Source organism: Trachurus japonicus, chromosome 5, assembly GCF_045865225.1.
Source record: "Trachurus japonicus isolate A0001 chromosome 5, Traja_1.0".
Classification (NCBI taxonomy): Eukaryota; Metazoa; Chordata; class Actinopteri; order Carangiformes; family Carangidae; genus Trachurus; species Trachurus japonicus.
In genome coordinates, this window is record NC_140911.1 from 24,709,249 (window position 1) to 24,730,364 (window position 21,116).

General features: G+C 43.0%; 2 protein-coding genes across 5 annotated transcripts; both read left to right on the forward strand.

The window, feature by feature from the left end:
* The first annotated feature begins 302 nt into the window (after nt 1-302).
* On the forward strand, nt 303-12,827 carry nol8 (nucleolar protein 8). 4 transcript variants are annotated; one of them, XM_085776935.1, is made up of 18 exons: nt 303-402; nt 1,135-1,282; nt 1,698-1,760; nt 2,066-2,144; nt 3,194-3,350; nt 3,452-3,750; nt 4,224-4,486; nt 4,690-5,927; nt 6,025-6,225; nt 6,387-6,500; nt 7,502-7,595; nt 7,729-7,867; nt 7,970-8,050; nt 8,627-8,931; nt 9,022-9,187; nt 9,471-9,535; nt 9,851-9,933; nt 11,897-12,827. In XM_085776935.1, exons 2-18 carry the CDS (start codon nt 1,162-1,164, stop codon nt 11,954-11,956), a joined length of 3,528 nt encoding a protein of 1,175 aa, XP_085633061.1. In that variant the 5' UTR covers nt 303-402; nt 1,135-1,161; the 3' UTR covers nt 11,957-12,827. The 4 variants fall into 4 exon arrangements, with proteins under 4 accessions (XP_085633061.1, XP_085633063.1, XP_085633064.1 ...); XM_085776937.1 differs by having other exon boundaries at nt 9,025-9,187; nt 11,897-12,666; XM_085776938.1 differs by having other exon boundaries at nt 6,025-6,222; nt 11,897-12,211.
* Nucleotides 12,828-13,260: 433 nt separating this feature from the next.
* On the forward strand, nt 13,261-20,194 carry gpr37l1a (G protein-coupled receptor 37 like 1a). Its single transcript, XM_085776939.1, has 2 exons — nt 13,261-14,054; nt 17,717-20,194. The coding sequence occupies exons 1-2, from the start codon at nt 13,425-13,427 to the stop codon at nt 18,743-18,745; spliced, it is 1,659 nt and encodes a 552-aa protein (XP_085633065.1). The 5' UTR covers nt 13,261-13,424; the 3' UTR covers nt 18,746-20,194.
* Nucleotides 20,195-21,116: the final 922 nt, after the last annotated feature.

Here is a 21,116-nt window from a genome sequence, read left to right on the forward strand (position 1 = left end):
TGTAACTATTAATGCATATTTGGTTAATTCAAGTACCTTTAATCGATGTTTAGTGTTTAAAGGAACGAGATAAAAATAATTCCAATATTTGTAATAGCCGGTGTCCCCTCTACATTGAAAGTCGTATCTAACTACCGCGGGTACAGCTAAATCATGGAGCTAAATTGATCAAGGAAAATAATTATTTCTTCATTAATTAACCACCGTTAGTTAACGTTTTCAATGTCATGTGTGTCAGCATCAGTTAATACCGTTGATTTTTTTTTCTGGCTGTTTTATAAATTTAATTGTAATAAACAAGAGCGGAACCTTCGGGTGGGCGGAAACAAACACGGAAGGGAAAGTCGAGAAGAGTGCAGCGACGGAAGGAGTTAACGGTAACACCAGCTACATACATGTGAGGTAAACATTTGCTGCTTTTTCAGACGATATAAATTGGATAGTTAGTTTGATCTAGATAACAGTGACAGCTCAGATATCATCCGGTTTAACCACAGAGCTCGTGGAAAAGGGAGTGCGACGGCGCTCGTCTGAATGTGAAGTCTGCAGTAAGTCCTCCCTTCATGTGGGCTATAATGTGTAGTTATTAAAGAGGTGTTCATCCGCCTTGATGGTCATTATGGAAGCTGTAATTGAACTGTTTTGTATTATTCTTAACATTATATGTATATATATTTATTTATTTTAAAGTTAGTTTGCTTTCAATTGCATTGGTGTTGTGGACAAAATGTTACTCTCATAGAGCCTCACATTTGTGCATGGTGCTTGCTTGGCAGGTAGGTTGTTCCAGCATGTTGGAAAACTTGCCACACTTCCTCTATGGCTTCAGCCTGTCTCAGTGTCTTCTGTCTCATCGTGTAATTGTGGAGTGTTTCAGGACTTCTTCTTCTTATTGTCTCTGTAAATAGCTCCTTATGTCTCTGGCTGTTTGGGCTCATTGCACTGCTACAGAGTGAAGTTAGGATTGCTCAAACACCTCCATGATGGCATAAACTATTTGCACAGCAATGAACCACTCTGTGTACAGCCTAAAATATATATAAAAATGCAGGTCTCTACTCCCAGACAAGGAATCCCATGTGTGACTGGGTGGATAGGCATAGACTGGTGACACTAGTGTTTGTTGTCCAGCAGGAAAGGTGTCATCGTGGATACGGAGCCATGCGGCGTCTGTATGTTGGTGGGTTGAGCCACACGGTCACCCAGAAGGATCTGAAGGATCGATTTGGAAAGTTTGGAGCTGTGCAGGATGTGGAGCTGCGGACCAGAAGGGATGAAGAGGGTGAGGAATCCAAATACACACTGACAGCCATGATGATAATAATAGCAGAGTTAATTTTTGAATTTATTTTATTTTTTTATTTTTATTTTTCTCTTTATTCTGCTATATCCAGTCTCACACACGGTCTAAGGCCTAAAATTGAACTGATATACCAACATAATCAATCATAGTCAACATCGTCATGTGTAATAAAACCTTTTTCCTGCATTTTTGAGGGTTCCCTTATATCTGAGAATTTCACCTGCTGAACAATTTAATGAACACAAAGAATTGAATTAACATGACAACTTAAAATACATTTTTTATATTATGTATTTTAAATATCAAACACCATAGCTTTCAGTTTGAAGTTTGCATTAATTATGGGTATCCTCATTGACCTGCATGTGTTCTCACTGCTGCTGTTCTTTTACAGGTGTTGCTTACAAAACCTTCAGCTACATTAACATTGAAATTTCAGATGCTGACCTGAAGAAATGTGAGTAAACTGAGCTTCTACTCTTTGTGCCTTCAAGTCTTATTTTACTTTCTCCTAAGGCTCAGAACTATGAAACAAGACAGAATCAAGAAAATAACTCCAGTTTATGGAAACATTTCAATATAATGTTTTTTACTTGAAGTAGATGAAATATTCTCATTCCTTTAGTATTTGTTTTGATGATGTTGTGCAGTTTTGAATAAAGTTGTGTGTGACATCTGACCTCAGAGGTGTTGGCTGCCTGACATATCACTGACAGAGGTTGTGTTGTATCATCAGACATCATCAGTGTGTTTCCTCTAAAGGTATGACGGTGCTGAACAAATCCAAATGGAAAGGAGGAACTCTGCAGATTGAGACGGCCAAGGAGAGTTTCTTACACAGGTAAAGTCACATTCATATCAACATGACAGTCTTCAGACTTGACTGTTAGACAAATGGAAGCTGATATAACAAATAACCAGTCCATAAAATTTGAATTATAGCTGAAACTAACAATTATTTTTACTTGGAACTAACTTGCAGACCATTCCTGAAATCTTTTAACAGTCCAGCACCTAAAGTCATTTAAGGTTACCATGGTATAAAGCAGAGAAAGTCCTCACATCGGAGAAGCTGTAACCAGAGAATTGTTTAAACCATTGATTCAAAATCAAATGATCAAAACAGTTACCAGTTAATTCCCATCTTTGATTTTACATTTGAATCAATATGAATCAATAATCAGTATATACAGGTGCATCTCAATAATTAGAATATCATGTAAAAGTCAATTTCTAGTCGTTCAAGTCAAATAGCCCCTACCAAGTATTGAGTGCATATACTGTAGATGGACATACTTTTCAGAAGGCAAACATTTCCATATTAGAAATGCTTTTTTTTTAAAAAAATTGGTCTTGTGTAATATATTACATTTTTTGAGATACTGAGTTTTAGGTCTTCATTAAATGTTAGCCATAATCATTACAGTTAAAAGAAATTGAATAAATAAAGACATGAAATGTTTCATTCTGTTGGTAATGGCTCTATATAATGTGTTACTTTTACTTTTTGAATTGAATTACTGACATAAATAAACTTCTCTATTCTAGTTTATTGAGATGCACCTGTAGGTTCACCATCGGAAGGAAACTTTAAACAGTCTGTGTGTGCGACACCCAAAACCAAATCTGTTTATGACTTTGTCGGCAGCTAAACTCCGTCTTTTAACTTTACGAAACCACTGCAGGTGAAATTATTGAACAAGTTTGTCTTTTGAAAATGTATATGCAGCTCTGAAGGGTGATGCCTTTTTAAATAGTCTCACACTAAATCATGTTGAGCTGAGAGTTTTAAAGGTAACCACCATCCTCCTGAACTATGCTCTGCCGACCTATGATAGAAGATTCTCTCTGATCTCGGTGTGTCATGGTTTTGTGGCGTCTGTGTCTCAGACTGGCTCAGGAGCGGCAGGAACTGGAGGAGCAGCGCCTCCAGCCGCCTGCAGCCGAGGACAAGAGACAGAAGCTGCTGGACTCCCTGAGCCAGGCCGGTGTGGACAACTTCACCATGAAGGCTGCAGTGCCAGGGACAGAAATACCAGGACACAAGGTCAGGTCATTGACACACGATAAGCTGTGCCCTCAAAATAATCAAAAATGAGATTGAAGGGTGGGGGTGTTGACTCTCCTGTGTGTGTACTCTGGTTTCAGGACTGGGTGGTCAGTAAATTCGGACGAGTTCTCCCCGTCCTGCAGATCAGGAGTCGGAAAGGCAACAAAGCTCGAACCATGAAGTACGACCCGTCCAAATTCAGCCACAACATCCGCAAGCTGGACCGAAACGACACGGACGAGCGCACGCCCGTCAGCCAGCTCACCTGGGAGGTACAGGGAGGAGATGATGACATCAGCAAAAAGAGGCGGGGGGAGTTCCCTGCATATGAGCCCCCAAGACCCAAAAGGAGTCGGACAGACGTCGTCAACTCCCATAATGCTGTGGGCAGAACCAGGTAACGACGTGATGTTTTCTCCTCCTCCTAAAGGTTCCACTGGTTTCTCAAATTCCCTAAGAATCTAGATGTTTCTAGGATTTGCAAAAACTCTTTCAAAGGTTTTTACTGGTTTCTTCGATTTATGTAATTCAACTCGTCTATAGAAACACACCTGAGATCCGTCTCTGCAGTGAATGACAACCTCACCTAGATGTAACCCTCTATGATCTGGTCCTAGATCAAAACGTTCCTGTGGTTTTTGATTTCTTCATCCCCAAATATGTTTTGACTGGAATCTGAAGGCCGATTTTAACTCATTTTAGGTTAATTTAATTTGCCATCTTCTCTGCCCGTAATTAGTTTAAACTGGTTTCAAATGTAGTGAAGAACAAATTATTAATGTTTTGCCTCAAAAAATATCTACAGACTCGAAATTCAGCTGGTTTTCTGCCCTCATCAGTCTGTCTTCTCCTCACTGTGTTTCCTCTCAGGTCTGAATCGACCGTTCCCTCTGTCAATCACACTGAAGCTCCTCGGTTCACCAACGGATTTGAACCACAAACCAACCAGAGGCGGGCTCAGAGGAGTCGGGCACCTTTTACTGACAGCGATGTTGATTCAGATGAGGAAATCCGCAGGATGGTGGTGTCTCAGGACACTTCCCATGGTGCATCGCGGCAGGAAGTGGAGGGGGATCACTTGGAAGTGGTGGGACTTGACTACTTGGTGAAGTCGGGACATTCCCAGCAGAAAGGTAACGAATGTGTTTTACTCAGGATTTTTAAAGAAGAGCTGTGTGTTATGATTGTTTCTGTGTTTCTGTGTTTCTGGGAGTCTGAAAGTTAAAGGATCACATAATGACACATTTTCTCACTCTTCTTTTCTAAGTCAAAATGTTTAAGATGTTTTTCTAAGACGTGGCGAGCTGCACAAACAAGTTTTTCTGTGTGATTCCAGGTGGGCCGGGTGGTGAAGATGAGGATGACTATGATTCAGCAGACACAGATGAACTCTTTGCCTCCAGGAAACCTCGTCCATCTTCATCACAAGAGCAGAGGACTCAGACAGACACAAATGGGAAGAGACAGACCAAGAAGAAAAGTAAAACTGGAAGAGAGGAGGAGGAGGAGGAGGAGGAGGAGGAGGAGGAGGATGACTCAGCAAATGATGAAGAACAGCTCCTCCCCTGTAAATCAACAGCGCAGAGAAGAGACTCTGTCAAACCGAGCTCGGAGAGGCAGAGTAACAAAACGGCGGTCCTCCCTGTTGTAAAACCCCCTTCAGAGTCAGATACTGACGATGATGACGACGATGAAGACGATGAAGAGTCAGAATCAGCTGATTCCTGCTCAGACTCTGATTATGACGCCATGTTCTCCAATGTCACCTGCCTGCAGATCTCAATGGCCGATCTACAGAGGCTAGCTGAAGAATCCCAGGAGGCATCTGAAACTCCAGCTCCCAGCATCCTCAACGGCGGCACCAAACCGGACACCAACCACGTATCAGCCCCCGCAGAGCAGCGTGCGCCCAAGAAAGGCACCACGCCCGAGGATATCCTCGCGGCCATCATGGAGGACAGCGACAACAGCGATGATGAAAAGAAAAAGAAAAAGAAGAAAAGAAAAGGAGTCATATCAAGTTCAACACCGCTGCCTGCCTTCCAGGGGACAAAGACACTGAGCGAGGGATCGGAAACAAAGCAGGAGGAGGAAGGAAGTGTGGTCAAAAAACAGAAGCTGGACTGTGAAGCTCCAAATAAAGCTCCTCTAATCGCTGAAAAAGCTGAGAGTAGTTCCTCCTCTAGCAGTGAAGATGATGATGATGAGGAGGAGGAGGAGGAGGACCTGAGGATGAAGGGCGGTCCTAAAGCTAGAGCTGAAATTAAGGCAACACCTTCATCCTCTAGCTCTGCCTCTGAGGAAGAAGACACCGAGGAAGAAGTTATTTCTACTGAAGGTGTTAAGAAAGCAGCAGCCGTCCCTACTCCTGACAGTGAGTCCTCCTCCAGTGAGGAGGAGGAGGAGGAGGAGGAGGAGGAAGAACAGCAGGCTCCTTCCAGGGTGGCTTTAGGAGCTAAGGAAGAAGAGGAGCTGCAGAAGAAGGCCAACGTGAGGAGACTCGCCGCCATCCAGCAGAGACAGAAAGAGGCTGAAGAACACAAGAAGCTCATCCAGGGAGCTCTAGCCAACCTGGTGTGTGTGTGTGTGCGTGTGTGTGAGTGTGTGAGACATTGTTACTTACTTATCATCGCATATCGAGCAACGTTAACACAGCATTCATCTCCATTAGGATGCTCCCACACCAGGAGCAGGGAAACACATCGTCTTTGGCTCGGATGATGAGGATGAGGATGATGAAGACAAACGGCAACAAACCCCAGAGGAGACGACGTCAAAGAAGACCCTGTTCGAGGACAGCCAATCAGAGGAGGAGGAGGCCACTGGTGATGAAGTATCAGCCAATGAGAAGACGAGGAAAAAGAAGAAGGTGGTGAGGAGAGAAGCAGCGTGGCTTCATAGAAACATAAATATCTAATCATAAATAGAAAGTTGTATTGTGGCAACTTCATAGTTTTCTCTGCTCTGGTTTAACTGCCTGTGTGTGTGTGTGTGTGTGTGTGTGTGTGTGTGTGTGTGTGTGTGTGTCTGAAGCCGTCACGCCCACACCTGTTTGGCGGCAGTGAAGATGAGGAGGATGGTGATGAAGACGAAGATGACAGCAGGTTCGACATCAGGCCTCAGTTTGAAGGTGCAGCAGGTCAGAAGGTGAGAAAACTGGTTTATACCGCGTTGCATCGGTTTGTCTCCATGGTTGCTCATAAGGTCACGTCCAAACGGTCGTCTGTTTATTGTTGGGACACAGACACTGGACTCGTACTCTGTGGGATGGAAACAAAGCCCAGACCTGAAGGCGATCCAAAATTTGTGCTCAGATTAGGGATGTCACAATTATAGATTTTATTGGTACGATTATTGTCAGAGAAATAATCACGATTATTACGTATATTCAATAATTTTACAACATGAATGTGTAAAATCATATATAGTCAAAATATAATTGCATTACCAATTATATAAACAAATTATTTAAAGTATCTATTAATATAGGACCAATTATTAATCCTTCAAAGGAAATGTTTGAAGTTCTTTTAAATCTTTTTTTTCTTACAAATGAGGCACTAACATTAAATTCCTACCAGTTCAGTATTACGTTAGGTAAATTGACATTAACATAATTTATGATGATGATGATGATGATTCATATCGTTCATAATGTTGCGCTGATCTTTTTGGAAAGTGACGGTATTTAGAAATCTTTACGATTAAAGCAGAAGTAAGTGGTCCGGTCGTTTTCGCTAATGCTGCATTCCAGGAACGCACCATAACAGTCCTCGTCCCTACGTCACCACATTCATGCGCATCCCTTGGCTGCACACACAGCCCTGCATGCCGTTCTCTCTCCTCATTGGATAAAAACTGTAGGAATACGATAAAAGTTTTCTCCTCGGCTCAGAGCAGAGCAGAGTGACTGACAGACCCGTGTTTCAGTCCAAACACTCTATGTAAGTGATTGCTGTCGGAAGATATAACTATTTAAGACTTATATTAACACAAATATATCACTTACTTCTGCTTTAAATAATTGTGCCATTTAATACCGCGATTAATTGTGAAAACAAGTAATCGTGACATCCCTAGCTCAGATGTCAGCACACTGACTTGGACTCCTGTGTCTGATTTTGTTTGTCTGTTTGTTCGTTGACCAGTTGATGGCGCTGCAGTCTCGCTTTGGGACAGACGAGCGTTTCCGGATGGACTCTCGCTTCCTGGACGAGGACGAGGACAAAGACGAAGAGTCGGGTGAGTGTGCGGTCGAAACTAAGAAGAATAGATGTGGTGTCGTGGTAGTGGTCCGGTAGGTTGATTGTAGCACTGTGTAGTCCAGTGTGACTGAATGAAACTGAATGAAATGAACCGACTGTTGGTGATTCAGAGAGGAAGATGAGCGTGACAGAGGAGGAAGAGGCTCTGGAGGAGGAGAAGAAGAAGAACCTGTCCATCCTGGAGAGCATCCTCGGCAGCAGCCAACAGACCAGCAGCAGTAAGACTCCCAGCAAAGCCAAGACTTTCAGGTCAGACACACACATCCCGGACCACAGCTTTGTATTCAAACGGCTCACATTCAACCAGAAATAAACAAATTAATCGATGGATTACAATGTGTGTGATTGCAGAGATGTGTCGGCGCTGCATTACGATCCCAGCAGAGAGGAACATGCTGCATTTGAGACCAAAACAGATGAAACCAAGGAGAGGTATGAACATAGAGACTGAGAGCTACAGTCTGATCTAATTGATCAGATATGGACCAGATTCAGCCGATCAACATAAGAGGATTAAGTGACGTCCTAAGTTCTTTATATTGTTACCACGAGAAGATGCAGACCAACATGAGTCATGACAGTGTTTCCCACAAATAAATTACGTCCGCCCCGATTAGACTTTCCGGCTTTTGGTTCGACCAACGCAATATCGCTCCGTTCATTCATCTCTGCATAGCGCTCTTTCTCTGTTATATCTAAAAAGAAAAAGTAAACATATGCTAATCTTATATCTATCTGACCTTATTATACCAGTGGACTCCTTGAGCCTTTCTTTGACTTATATTTCTCCATGACCTCCAACCCCGGATTTGCTCCTGTGATCCTTGTGGTAAACATCACATTTTAACAGCTCTGAGGCTAAATGTCATAGCAGCAATATAACGTCATGTTGCTGAGGCGCCTTGTCTTAGCTTATTGATTTTAAAGTCTTCAAATAGAAAACCAGTAATAAAGGCCTCATTCATTTAAAATGAACTCTAACTGTCATGTGATTTGTTGTCTTCACAGCAAGTCGGCCAGAAGGAAGAAGAGAGAGGAGGCTCAGAAGCTTCCAGAGGTTTCCAAAGAGATTTATTTTGATGTGTCTGGAGACCTGAAGGCTGTGTTTGGTCAGACGAAGGACGACGATGCTGGAGGAGAAGAGAAGATGAACTGGGACCAAGAGGAGGAAGAGGAGGTAGCAGGAAAAGAGGAGGAATCCACTCTGCCGTCATCTCTTGTGTCGACCGATCTCGATGCAGAGAAGGAGTCTTCATCTGGATTCAAGTTTTCCTTCTTTGGCGATGACACAGAACCAGAGAGCAAAGAGACTGGTAGGCTCAATCTGAAACATTCAACTCAAAGTGTCTCAGAGGAAACATCAGTTTTCCCAGTTTTTTAAGTCACTGTTGTTCTCTTGCCAGCAGAGTACAAGGTGGAGAGCATCCAGGCTCCAAAGGTGTCATGGCAACAAGACCCACGTTTCCATGACAGCTCAGAGGAGGAGGAGGAGGCGGAGGAGCAGAAGGAGCAGGAAGAAGATGAGCCGCAAACATTGCAGCAAAGCAACACCACTGCTAAAACCACAGAGTGAGAAAAAAGTCAAGATTTAAACTAAAACGCATTTAGTTTTGACCACATTTAAGCTTACTGATTATTTCCGAAATTAACTATCAATAAATTATTTTGTATATAAAATGTCAGCCTTAAAAAAGTGCTCATATCAGCATCTTAAATGTCCACAGTATAAAAGTCCAGCAGGCTTAACACTGAAAAGTTAGAAGTCCCTGTCAAACTGACTCCAGAGAGTTGCTCAAAAATGTATCCACAGTTTTCTCTGAGCTTGTTTTTGTGTTTGTGTCACTGTTAACAGAGAGGAGACCACGTCAAAGACCAACCTCTTCTTCTTCTTCTACCCTGAGGACAGCAGGTTGACAGGTACGATGGAGCCACAATAATAATATTGCTTATCAACTGGACTGAGCATATATGATAGTAATTCACTTAGTCAAGTTCATGAGCCATGAACTTTGTGTTTTCTAAGACGTCCTGCATCTTACATTCCCAGTATCTCACCATCAGTCCTGAGTGAGTCCAGACTCCGGCCAATCACAGTCGGGCTTGTTGATATGTGTCTATTAGTCTGAACACACATGCATGTAAACTGCAGCTGGGCTGGCTGGTGGAGGTGAATGACCGAAAGATGGCGTTTCTTGTTTGTGTGTAATGTGGAGCTTCTGTGTCATCCATCAGAGGGTCCCAGGTCGTTCTTCCGTTCCTCTCAGCTGGAGGAGCAGAGGGAGCAGTGGGAGGAACGCAGGACTGCACTCAGACAGGTACACGTCAGCCCACATGAACACTTTCAATATGTTTCTTTTCCTGCATGTTTGTAAAGACCAAAACCATTATTATGATGTATTTCAGTGACCACAGTGGAAAAAAATGTTTCTTGTTAAAGACAAAGTCAAATATAATCAGACTGTCAAGTTAACACTTTAGTTTGACAGGTTTTATTTTTTTGCATGAGGGGCAGATCTTGTTCTTATATATACACTTAGTGGGTCTCATTCATGAAACGTGAGCAGCACGGATTTTTGTGTAAACCCTGAGCAGCGCAAATTTACGCGGATTTCCGCATTCATCAATCTTTTAGTAGTGCTGATTTTTTCGTAGCTACTCACAAAATCTACACCTGCTCCGGACTGTGTGTAGCGCTTGTGTAAATGTAGGAATACAAATAAATACTGCTTGTCACTGTTGAAAATTACAATTTTAATCCGTATTACTCTCTCTCATGTTCAAAATATGCCGACGCCTTTGAAACACGTAATTTAAACATGACAAACAATTAGAAATATTTGGAGAGAGAGACGTTTTAGGGATCGGACACGCACAAACACGTCAAGGCTCCATCTAATGATGATAATAATCTGATATAAAACCGGAAAAAACTTTTTTGTGTTGCTACAGTACAGGCTCGGTGGGCGCACACTGCACCCTGCGCAGCAGCGCAGTCAGCACCGGTTTGGATGGAGCTGTGACAGACGGCTGGTGCTTCTGTAACAATATAACCTGCCTATATAACTTCATGTGTTGATACAACCATGCTCCTCTACAGCTGAGACTGTGAAGAGCCTCCTCCTCCCGTCGCTGCTGTAGCTCTGTAGTTGTGTGTTTTTTTTTTTGTTTTTTTTTCATGTTTCATATCGAACTATTCTGGCTTTACTTCTTAAACGGTTCTTTAATCAACCAAGGATAGGCCCACTTAATTCACTAAATCTGTTTCTTCCCTCCAGCCTTTGACCTGTCCCAGTCACACCACTACTAACAGAAGAGAATTAAATATTTTTTCTGGACTCCACTTCACCCAAAATGACTTTGATCCGTGATCTCTCTTTTTCTCTCTCTCTCCCTCTTTCCTCGTTTGCGTCATGGCCGCAGGTGGGCAGGATGCACCTACCTCCTAATATGGTGGTCAGGATCTCCTTATATGGCTATTCATGTATGGAGATCTATGCTAATTGCTGATCACCGGGGGCGTGTTGTTAGTTTACGATGGGTTGGGATTCATCATCTTACACACGTGTTTACGATCAAATCTGAGTTTCCCGCACCGTTCATGAATCCGGAGTAGAGTTTTAGTAACGTGAGCTTTTATGTGCAAATCTACACAGAGATTTACTCACGTTTCATGAATGAGACCCAGTATGTGTGTGACTGTCTGTTGTTGATCTGGACCTCTCAGCCGTCACTTGTTCTTCATGAAGATCCTTGAGAGATACGGTCCATCTGTTAAACTTCTATAAGCAGCACCAAACATTCATTAATCTACCCAGGACGTCCAGACGTGTTGTAGATACCTTGGTGTCCCATACATATACAGTCATACATCACTTATATAGACTATTAAAGCTATTTTTATATGCATGCAGAACTGTAAAGCTTTGTGTTTGAAGGACTTGTCAGTAGGTTATAATTCTGGGGTGCTCTTCATTACTGAACTAGATAACAAACTAAACGTTTTAATTCATTGTTATATTAAAGCTGATGCAAAAACGAATTTTCTTTGGCTCCATCTGGTGGTGGACGTCAGCAAAGGTGTAGCACAAGTCACAGAGGGAATTTGGAGAATAGGCTATGTCTTATCTTATATAATTTACACGCAATTTACAGCCTACATGTTTTCAAATTTTTACACAAATCTCAATGAATGTTAGCATTAGGGCCATTCTGAAGAAAAAAATCTAACATTTCTGTCAGATTCAGTGAAATATGTCCACTTCATACCTGTTTTCACAGGAATACCGCAAGAAACACAAGGACGCTCGGAGGAAACTGAAGCCCTCCCTGAAGAGCTGAGGGCTGTGGGACATGAAGTCTGTGTTTCAGTTTGCACACACTGATCAGGCCTCTACAACTGCCGGCTGATGGATTATTTCTACCTTTGTGGGGCTATTTTGTGCCCCAGACTGACTTTAGCAGTCAGCAGGAGGGAGGCCGAACGGCAGCTGATGACACAGACCTACAGTGAAAGTTTGACATCTTCAGAATATCAGATTTATTTTTTATTCTTTGAAATCCCTACAGATATTTTGTGGTCAGAGGCTCCTATTGAAACAAATGTATCTGTTTTTCTTTAATTGCCATGGAAACAATGCTGCAAATGGACTGAGGGACATCAGCAGCAACCAGAGAAGATCAAAAATGTTAGAAAATAAACAAATACACAAAATGGCCTAATTGATAGGAAATAATATTTATAAATAACAAAAATAAATATGACGGATGTAATCACTCATTTTTGCTATTAATTTGCCTCGGGATACAGGATGGAATTTATTTTCTTGATGTATAGTCATTTATTTCTCTATGTATTTGGCCACTTTGTTAATTCTTTGGTTTAATGGGTCAGTTTGGGTCCTACACACACCACCTCATATTTCTGGGCTGGAAGAAGTAAGAAGTCATCAAATTGTTACGAGTAGATGACAACTTGTTGCATTGTGGACTTTGGTGTTTGCCTCATCACATTTGGGTTGATGAGAAGCTTCAGAGTCATTTTGTGCTGTAAAATAGAGTGATTTTTTGTGAATACACCCACCAATACAGTTCAGATTTAATATTTCCTACCCCCATGGTATTTATTTTCTTTGTTTATTTTGGAGGCTAATATGGCATATAATATTATCTTCATTATTAATGAACTGTCAGTCATTTTCTGTATCAACTATTAATTGTGTAGGAGCCCCCCTGGTGACATGGAGGGAAAAAAAATTAATGCGTGCCCACGCATTATTATTATTATTTTCATCCATGTCACCAGGGGGGCTCTGTAGCCTAATTATCTCTCTAAAATACCAGGAAAAATATTTTTACTTAATCCAAAACCAATAGGCTACCTTCTCAAACATAAACAACAAAAAAGGCAAAATAAATTCTCATTAAAGTCAGGGATCATATCTGGAGTGTTACACAACAATGAAATGTGGTGGTGTAGTTTTGTTTATGAAAAGCAGCGTTGTGTAAATGGTTAAAAACACACACAGGGCTTCCCTTCCGTCTATCTTTATTTTGAAATTCATAACCGGAAGCTCCGTGCTGTGTTCACGCTTTGTGGATAGTTAGGAATAAAGTGCTGCTGCTGCTGCTGCTGAGGAGGAGCGCACCAGAGTCTGAACTCCTCCATCAGGACCGCAGGCTGCCGGGCTGAGTCACACACAGTTTTATGGACAGGTTTAATTTCAAGAGTCAGTTTTTTGTTGCAGCACATGTCTGTGAAAGAGGCAGATAACACGGACCAGTTACATTCAGCTCAACGGTAAAGAAAATGAGAGCGGCTCTGTTTCTCCTGCTTCTCTTTCTGTGGACCGCGGAGCTCCGTCACGTCCACTCGGACTCGGACCCGGACCCGGAGCGGGCGGAGGATGCCGAGCCGCCGGAGTCCGAGTCCCCCGAGAGGACACCTGCAGACGGGGCTCCTGCGAGCTCAGGGGCCGCCGACCTGAAGCGAGTGGCCCGCGGAGCCAAAGACGGGAGCTCCAGGAAGAGAGACCCTCACTCTCCGAGCGGCTACGGCGGGCAGCCCCGGCGGCACGACGACCCCAGCGGGTACTTCACCACGCCGCGGGCCGACCGGCGGACCCCCGCCCCGCCGGGCAACTCCTCCTCGGGGCTCCTCAACCCTCTGTTCCCGGTCACCGACGGGGCTTACTGGGCGTACGCGGTGATGCTGCTGGCGCTCGTGCTGTTCGCCGCGGGCATCGTGGGAAACCTCGCGCTCATGTGCATCGTGTGGCACAACTTCTACCTGAAGAGCGCGTGGAACTGCATCCTGGCGGGACTGGCCTTCTGGGATTTCCTCGTGCTGTTCTTCTGCCTCCCGGTGGTCGTCTTCCACGAGCTCACCTTGAAGAGGTTGCTAGGAGACCTGTCATGTCGGCTCGTGCCCTACATGGAGGTGAGGATTTGTTGAATGTTAGGGGTTGATGTTACCTTGGATGGGGCAGGTCAAAGGTCGAGGGCTGATTACCAAAGGGGCATCAGGACAACAGGCGCCAAAATAGAAACACCAAATGACCACAAAAAGACTGGCAAACAACATCAAAAATATAACTAACAAACATACAAATCAACCACTGACTTACAAGAAGAGACCTGAAATAGACAGAAACAACTACAAAGAGACTTAACAACTAGAGAGAGAAAGTGTAACAACTGAATACTAGACGAAACTAATTACTTTATTGATCCCCAAAGGGAATTTCGTTTAGAGACTCAAAAGAGACTCCAGCAAAAAAAGAGTGAAATGGACTCCAAGACTAAAGCTCAAAGTGACTACACTCATAGAATGTCTCTGCTACACTGTAAACCAACACATAGCTACTCAAAAAATATGAAAGATATTCGTCACATTTTCCCAAAATCCAGGGTGAAATCCTCTGGTTTTCAGGTGGTCTGACATAAAAATCAAAGTTAATAATCTCTAGTTGATTTACACTGAAACTGGAGAGAACAGCAGCCCCTCACATTGGAGAAGCATTAGTGAAAGAATGACACTGAAGATTGAAGTTGGAAAAAAAAGCGTTCATTTCTTCAGTGTGAAACAAACCAAGCCATGAGTTTAACAAGTTTATTGGAGGTCTGTGTTGTCAAATGTCAAACAAGTTAAACAGTTTAAACAAATAACTCATTGTGAGGATAATACATTTTAATTAGCCCCATTAAAAAACAGTCTGACTTTACACTCTGCTGTTTTTACACCCCCGCGTTGGACTCATTGCAAATGTTTTCCAATTAAATGAAGAGACTTGTCTGTGATGAATGGCCTGATTGTGTGTCGTTGTTGCTCTTCAGTTTGAGACTCAGAGTTGTCTTTCAACAAAAGTGCTGTTATGGTCTGTTTGGCCTCTTCACTGGTCTGTTTTGAACCATCAGGGGGGGCCGGCGGTGGTGGGGCCCCTCATGAAGCGACTCTTCTTCCCCAGCTCACAGAGCCACACAGTCAACACTGAGCTGTAGAAGCAGCTGTTGAATTTAGAGACATGAAAAGACAAACTGTGTGAAAGGGCCGCCTCATTTTAAATACATAAAAACATTTGTGGGTTATTTTGACCCCCAGATTTTATTCTGCCCACCAGACAAATGAATCATTTGGTCTTTGCCAAACCAGTTTAAATCCCCCACACCCCCAAATGCTTATCAAATGTACAATCCAAATCCCTAAAATAATCATTACAACCTAACATAAACCAAAGGAACCAGGGGAAGAAGAAGCTTAAAACACTGAGCTCACCACACTGTAACTTCAGAAAACAACTTCATCAATGTGAAAACACATTGCTGCAAAAACTCACAACACAACAAAAGTGTTTCAGGGGAAACAAAAAAGTAAGAGACCCAACTAAAGGCTAATGCTAATCGTATAGTTCACATTGCAGTAATATCTGAATCATGAGAATTTGACGTTAACAATAAACAAAACAAATTCATCCTATTTTCAGACACCACTAACAGGTCAGTGTCTTCACAACTTCTTCAGTCATGAAGCACCGAACACGTGCACCCCCCAGCCAGGTCCCACCCCTGTTGTGCTAACTTGATTTCTTCAGATGTCTGCTTTTTTTTTTTATAACAGTAAAAAAAACCCACAAACTATTCAATTTATAATTATATAAAGCAAAGACAAGCACAAATGCTTGGCCCGCATGTGGTGGTTCTTCGGGTGCTGCCTCTGTTTGCCACTGCTCTTCACTCTGGCCTGTGACCTACAACCTGCTCCTCCAGTCTGCAGCGTTGTGTTGATAAAAAGCTCAGCCAATTAACGTTTTAACTCTGAGAGTAAATTAAGCTGGCAGAGAAACAGGGAAGTGCTCTAACAGCCTGTTGATTAGCGCTGTGTCTCGTGTCTCTACATGGACACAGACACTCACTGTGGACGCCCACACAGCTTTAAATCACTGAAGTGGACTTTTACTCATTTGTAATAACAGCTTGTACGAAGCCGGCTCTAACGGGGTCAGGCTGCCGCCCCCGCTCGTTGCTTTACCAATTGTCATGCTAATTAATGAATTAATTTCCTCCTAATTAATTAACATATTTTTAAAATGCTCCTCAGCTCTTTGCATTGAGCAGCATTTAGAGCAGGCCTGGCTGCCAGCCGCCCCTGTGATCTGTTAGTTTAACTATTTACATGCTAATTAGAGCCCGTTGTTAATTATCTTGTGTTGTGTCTTAACTGTTTGAGGTCATTAAGCACTCACAGAGGCAGGACAAGTCTCTGTGAGGATAGTTGGTATTTTGGGGCCAAAACCACAGACTTTGATGTGCAAGAGGGACAAATAACTGTCACCAGGCTGTAGACTGTAGAGCTGCTGCAGCTCACTGATCCGTTCCCTCCGACTCTTTTGTTTCCTCACCCTGCCTGGTTTCTGCAGGTTCAAGAAAATCCTTTTTTTCTTACAAGGCAGCAAAAGCCTCAGACTTATTTGTAAAGCAACAAAACACCATCCTGTGCTCAGACTTGGATCAGAGCTGCAGCACGAATCAATACAGGACAACCTGCAGACTGAACCAGGAAGTCTCTGCAGCACTAAAATAAAACTAGTTATCTTGAGCTATTTCACATAAACTCACTTTCATTTTTGCAATGACCCCTTTAGAGTGGCTCAACACTTGTGACAAATGTGTGTTGGAGGTTCAAAATGTTATTGTATAACAATGTTTAACTTTTTTTATTCACAATGGCAGAAATGCAGCACTGCAGTTGACTCTTGGAAACCCTTTTTATCAGTTTTCAATTGTGTTTTAAGGATGTAACTCATTGCTTTGGTAATTTTGAATTATACGTCATTATGAATGTCCTAAGTGGTCATACATTCATGCATTTTCAGGGGGAAAAAAGTTTTTTGTACAACATAATTAATTTGAGAAACATTATTCAGTCGTTCAATGTGAGGGGAGTGGGAAAATATCACTCAGCACATCTTATATCTCTACAGTCAAGGTCTGACACAACTCCATGCTTCACTATAGACAATATACACATTAGTGTTCGACATCTAAGAGGAGGTCAGGGAGGCTTCAGCCCTGGGCGTCTCCATGGATACCAAATGACTGAGAGATGCCAATCAGCCTAACACCACCTACAGTGTGACTGAAATCTCAGACACATGTCTAATTATGTCATTATGTCGGGAAAATCCACGAAAATAATTCCATTATCTCAGTGTAATTAATTGATTGCCGGAATAATTAATTAATGGCCATTTAGAGCTTCTGTAGATCATCTTCAATAACAACATTATTTGGGTCAGATGAGACTCTGGACTGGTTCCTAGCTGATCTGATTCTCTGTGTGTGTGAATGGGCTCTTTGCACAGCTCCACTACTTCCTGAACTTAATGCTGCTCCTTTGTTTCCTGTCCTACATTATTGGATAAACTGATGAATCCAGGTGTGTCTGACCATTGTGACTACTCAGACACACCTGGATTAATCAGTTTGTCCAATAATGTAAGACAGGAAACAAAGGAGCAGCATTAAGTTCAGGAAGTAGTGGAGCTGTGCATAGAGCCCATTAAAGAAACTTGTGTCATTAAGTTTCTGCTGTTTGTCTGTCAGGTGACGTCTCTGGGTGTGGCCACCTTCAGCCTCTGCGCTCTCAGCATCGACCGTTTCCACGCGGCCACCGGCCCCGGGCCTCTCCAGACGCCGCGGGTGGAGTCCTGCCAGTCCATCCTGTCCAAGCTGTCGGTCATCTGGTTGGGCTCCTTGGTGCTGGCCACCCCCGAGCTGCTCCTGTGGCAGCTCCTCCAGGAAACGGTCAGTCTGCCGTCGCTGCCCGCCGAGCTGCAGCAGAGCCACTCGGGGGGCTCGCTGATGGCGGCGCTCACCGCCCGAACAGACACGTTTAAGGTGGACATCTGTGTCCGCGAGCCGTCCGTCCAGCTCCCGGAGAGCGTCTACTCTCTGGTGCTGACCTACCACGAGGCCCGCATGTGGTGGTTCTTCGGGTGCTACCTCTGTCTGCCGCTGCTCTTCACTCTGGCCTGCGACCTGGTGACTCGGCAGGTGCTGGCCCAGCGCGCGCTGCAGAAAGCCGAGGGCGACAAGCTGACCGTTCGATGCTCCTCCACCTCCTCGTCTTCCTCCTCGACCAAGAAAAAGCAGCACGTGAGGGAGAACAGGCTGCGCTCCACTGTGATGGCGCTCACCGTCTTGTACATCGCGTGCAACCTGCCGGAGAGCATCTGTAACATCACTCTGGCGTACATCTCCGACCCGGTGTCCGCCGCGCTCCCGGCCCTGGCTCTCCCGGCGCTCGGCCTGATCGGACAGTTCTTGCTGTTCGTGCGATGCTCGGCGACGCCGGTGTTGCTGCTGTGCTTGTGTCGCTCCCTGGGCCAGGCCTTCATGGACTGCTGCTGCTGCTGTTGTGAAGAGTGCCTCCCCGACGGCAACTCTTCCTCATCCTCTTCAGTGTCAGCCGCCGCCACCTCCACCCTGTCCTCTCCCACGCTCTCCTCACCCTCTCCATCCTCCTTGTCTCCGTCCAGCAAAGAGGAGACGGTGAAGAGCGTGTTGCCAACAGAACCAGCAGCGTTTGACAGGGTGAAAGACTCATCAGCAGCTATCGGGACGCCCTGCTGAGGCCCAGAACTTGTAACATTCAGGTCTATTACAGCTTTGGTCTTGTTTTTTATAGTTTAGTCCTTCACTTCCATCAGTTACAACTTTGTACTCAGCACAGTAGCAGGTGAGATCTGGGAACACAACGGCATCGTGACAGGACAAAACAATGAGCAGACGACAATCAGGTTGGAAATAAGACAAAAGTGTCTTCATGTGGCCAAAGTATGTGAACATGGCTGGGTCTGTTTCTCTTTGTTCCAGTCAGGGAATGTCCTTTTCTTTCTCAGCTCTATGTCAGCAGATTTTTGTTGATAGAAGAAACTGTTTTCCCAGTTTGTTATTGAGGGACTTGCACAGAGCCCAGACCACGACCCCACCATATTAGAGAGGAACTAAACAGCGACTCTGAGCCAGAACCAATCACCAACATCCGTGTTGGACATAACTAATGCTGTTGTGGCTGAACAGGAACAAGTCTCTGCAGCCAAGATCTAAAATCAGGTGGAGGTTGTCATAGCGCATCACCCGCAATATATGGAGATAATGTTCATGGGTTTTTAGCACTCACAAACACAAACCGGCCATGTAGTGTAACTAAACCACCTTTATTGGTACGCTTGTTTATTACAGATGAAACTCCAACTACAGTAAACCATGAGGGTCAAAGTTGAAACAGAAAGTAGGTTTGTGAGTGAACTTGTCCGACTGTCCGTCTGCTCGAGTGTCTTGACCTGTCACAACTTTTTTTTTAATTGAAATGTTTGTTTTTATTTTTATTCCTCTTATTTCTCAGGTCTCTTTCCCCTGATCTCATTGACGTTACCTAATAACTAAAGGTAACATGGATTGTTTTCTCTGATCTCATCTGTGAAGTGAAACAGTGCTCAAACAAAAATAATGGACAAAACTAGTAAAATAAAACCTTAGCCGTAATAAACTGGAAGAATCTTTAAATGATTCATTTTATGAACTGATGGTGTAGAGCCACTAGGAGCAGAAACCTGTCTGAGTTAGATAAAACATAGAGTCTGTAGAAGGATTTCCTCCTGTTATTGAAGGACTCATAATAGTTTTGCAGTTTTCTATGCTACATTGTACATTTTGTAGTAATTGGTAATTGTCTAATACTTGTTCAGGATATTAGTGTTACCTGCTCTAAGTACTGTACACTGGATAATTTGAGGATTTTAGGATATTTTCATGGTTAAAATGAAGATGAAGACAAACTGAGATTTTCGTCAGCAGATTACACTGCTGTTTGAACTGAACTGAACTGTTTTTTCCTTGATGTTGCTGTTTCTGCTCATACATGGCGCACTGACCTATGCGACATCTACAGATGATGTGTTTTTCAGTCAGCACTGAGATATCAATCAAAAACTTTGAACCTACATGAAACATTTGAGTGTGAAGTGTGACCTTTTCTACTTGTTTAAATATTTTTGGTTTAGTAAAGTTTAGATTTTCTCCAATGTCTCTTTATTTTATTAACCAATGCAAACATCAGAGCTGTTGATTGATGCCCTAGTTGTGTTTACAGAGACTTTTATTCCACTAACAGCTGCAGTAGAAATAGGCTGAATTATACCCCTCTCCCTGAACCTTTAGTTCACCAGAGAAGAGTTTTTATTAGTTGTATTATCAGCAATAGTTAAGCATTATTAAATACTTAATTTTTCCTACATGGATGTAATTAGTGTGAATTTATAAACACGGTTATAAATGTTTAACTGTCCACTGATAAACTCATCTTTAATTATACAGTAACACTCTCACTAACCATGTCTAAATAATTTTAAGTGCTGCCTAAATGTTCCTTATAAATGATCCAATGAACCACTGATATCTCCTAAATAACTGGTCAATAATTGATATAATACTCGATTTGCTAATATTAAGTATGACAATTCAGTCGTTATAAATGATCAAATACAGCTTGTTAATTGAGAGTTAAGCATTTATAACTGTTTTTAAACAATATAATGCTTAATAGTGTATTGCTAGGAAAAGCAATACACTATTAAATGAAGTTTGATTTATACAGAAACTGGCTCAGGTTTAAATTAAATGTTAAGCTATACCAAACACAAAAAGAAAGAGAACAAAGAAAAGGAATTAAGGGAAAAATCAATAGAGAAACAAAGAGGCCAAAGGAAGGAACGGGAAGGAAGGAAGGAAGGAAGGAAGGAAAGTCTCCTGGTGACACAGAGTTGTGTTTGGTCCTGAACAATCATTTTTATTCAGTTAGTGTCTGAACACCTTCAGAGGATCCTCATGTGGCTTCATTTTATTGGGAAACAGGCAGAGTTGGCTCATGTGAGCTCTGATCTCCGTGTGCAGGAATGCTACGCAGCAGAGCTCTCAACACCCACTGCAGGAGAAATCCGCT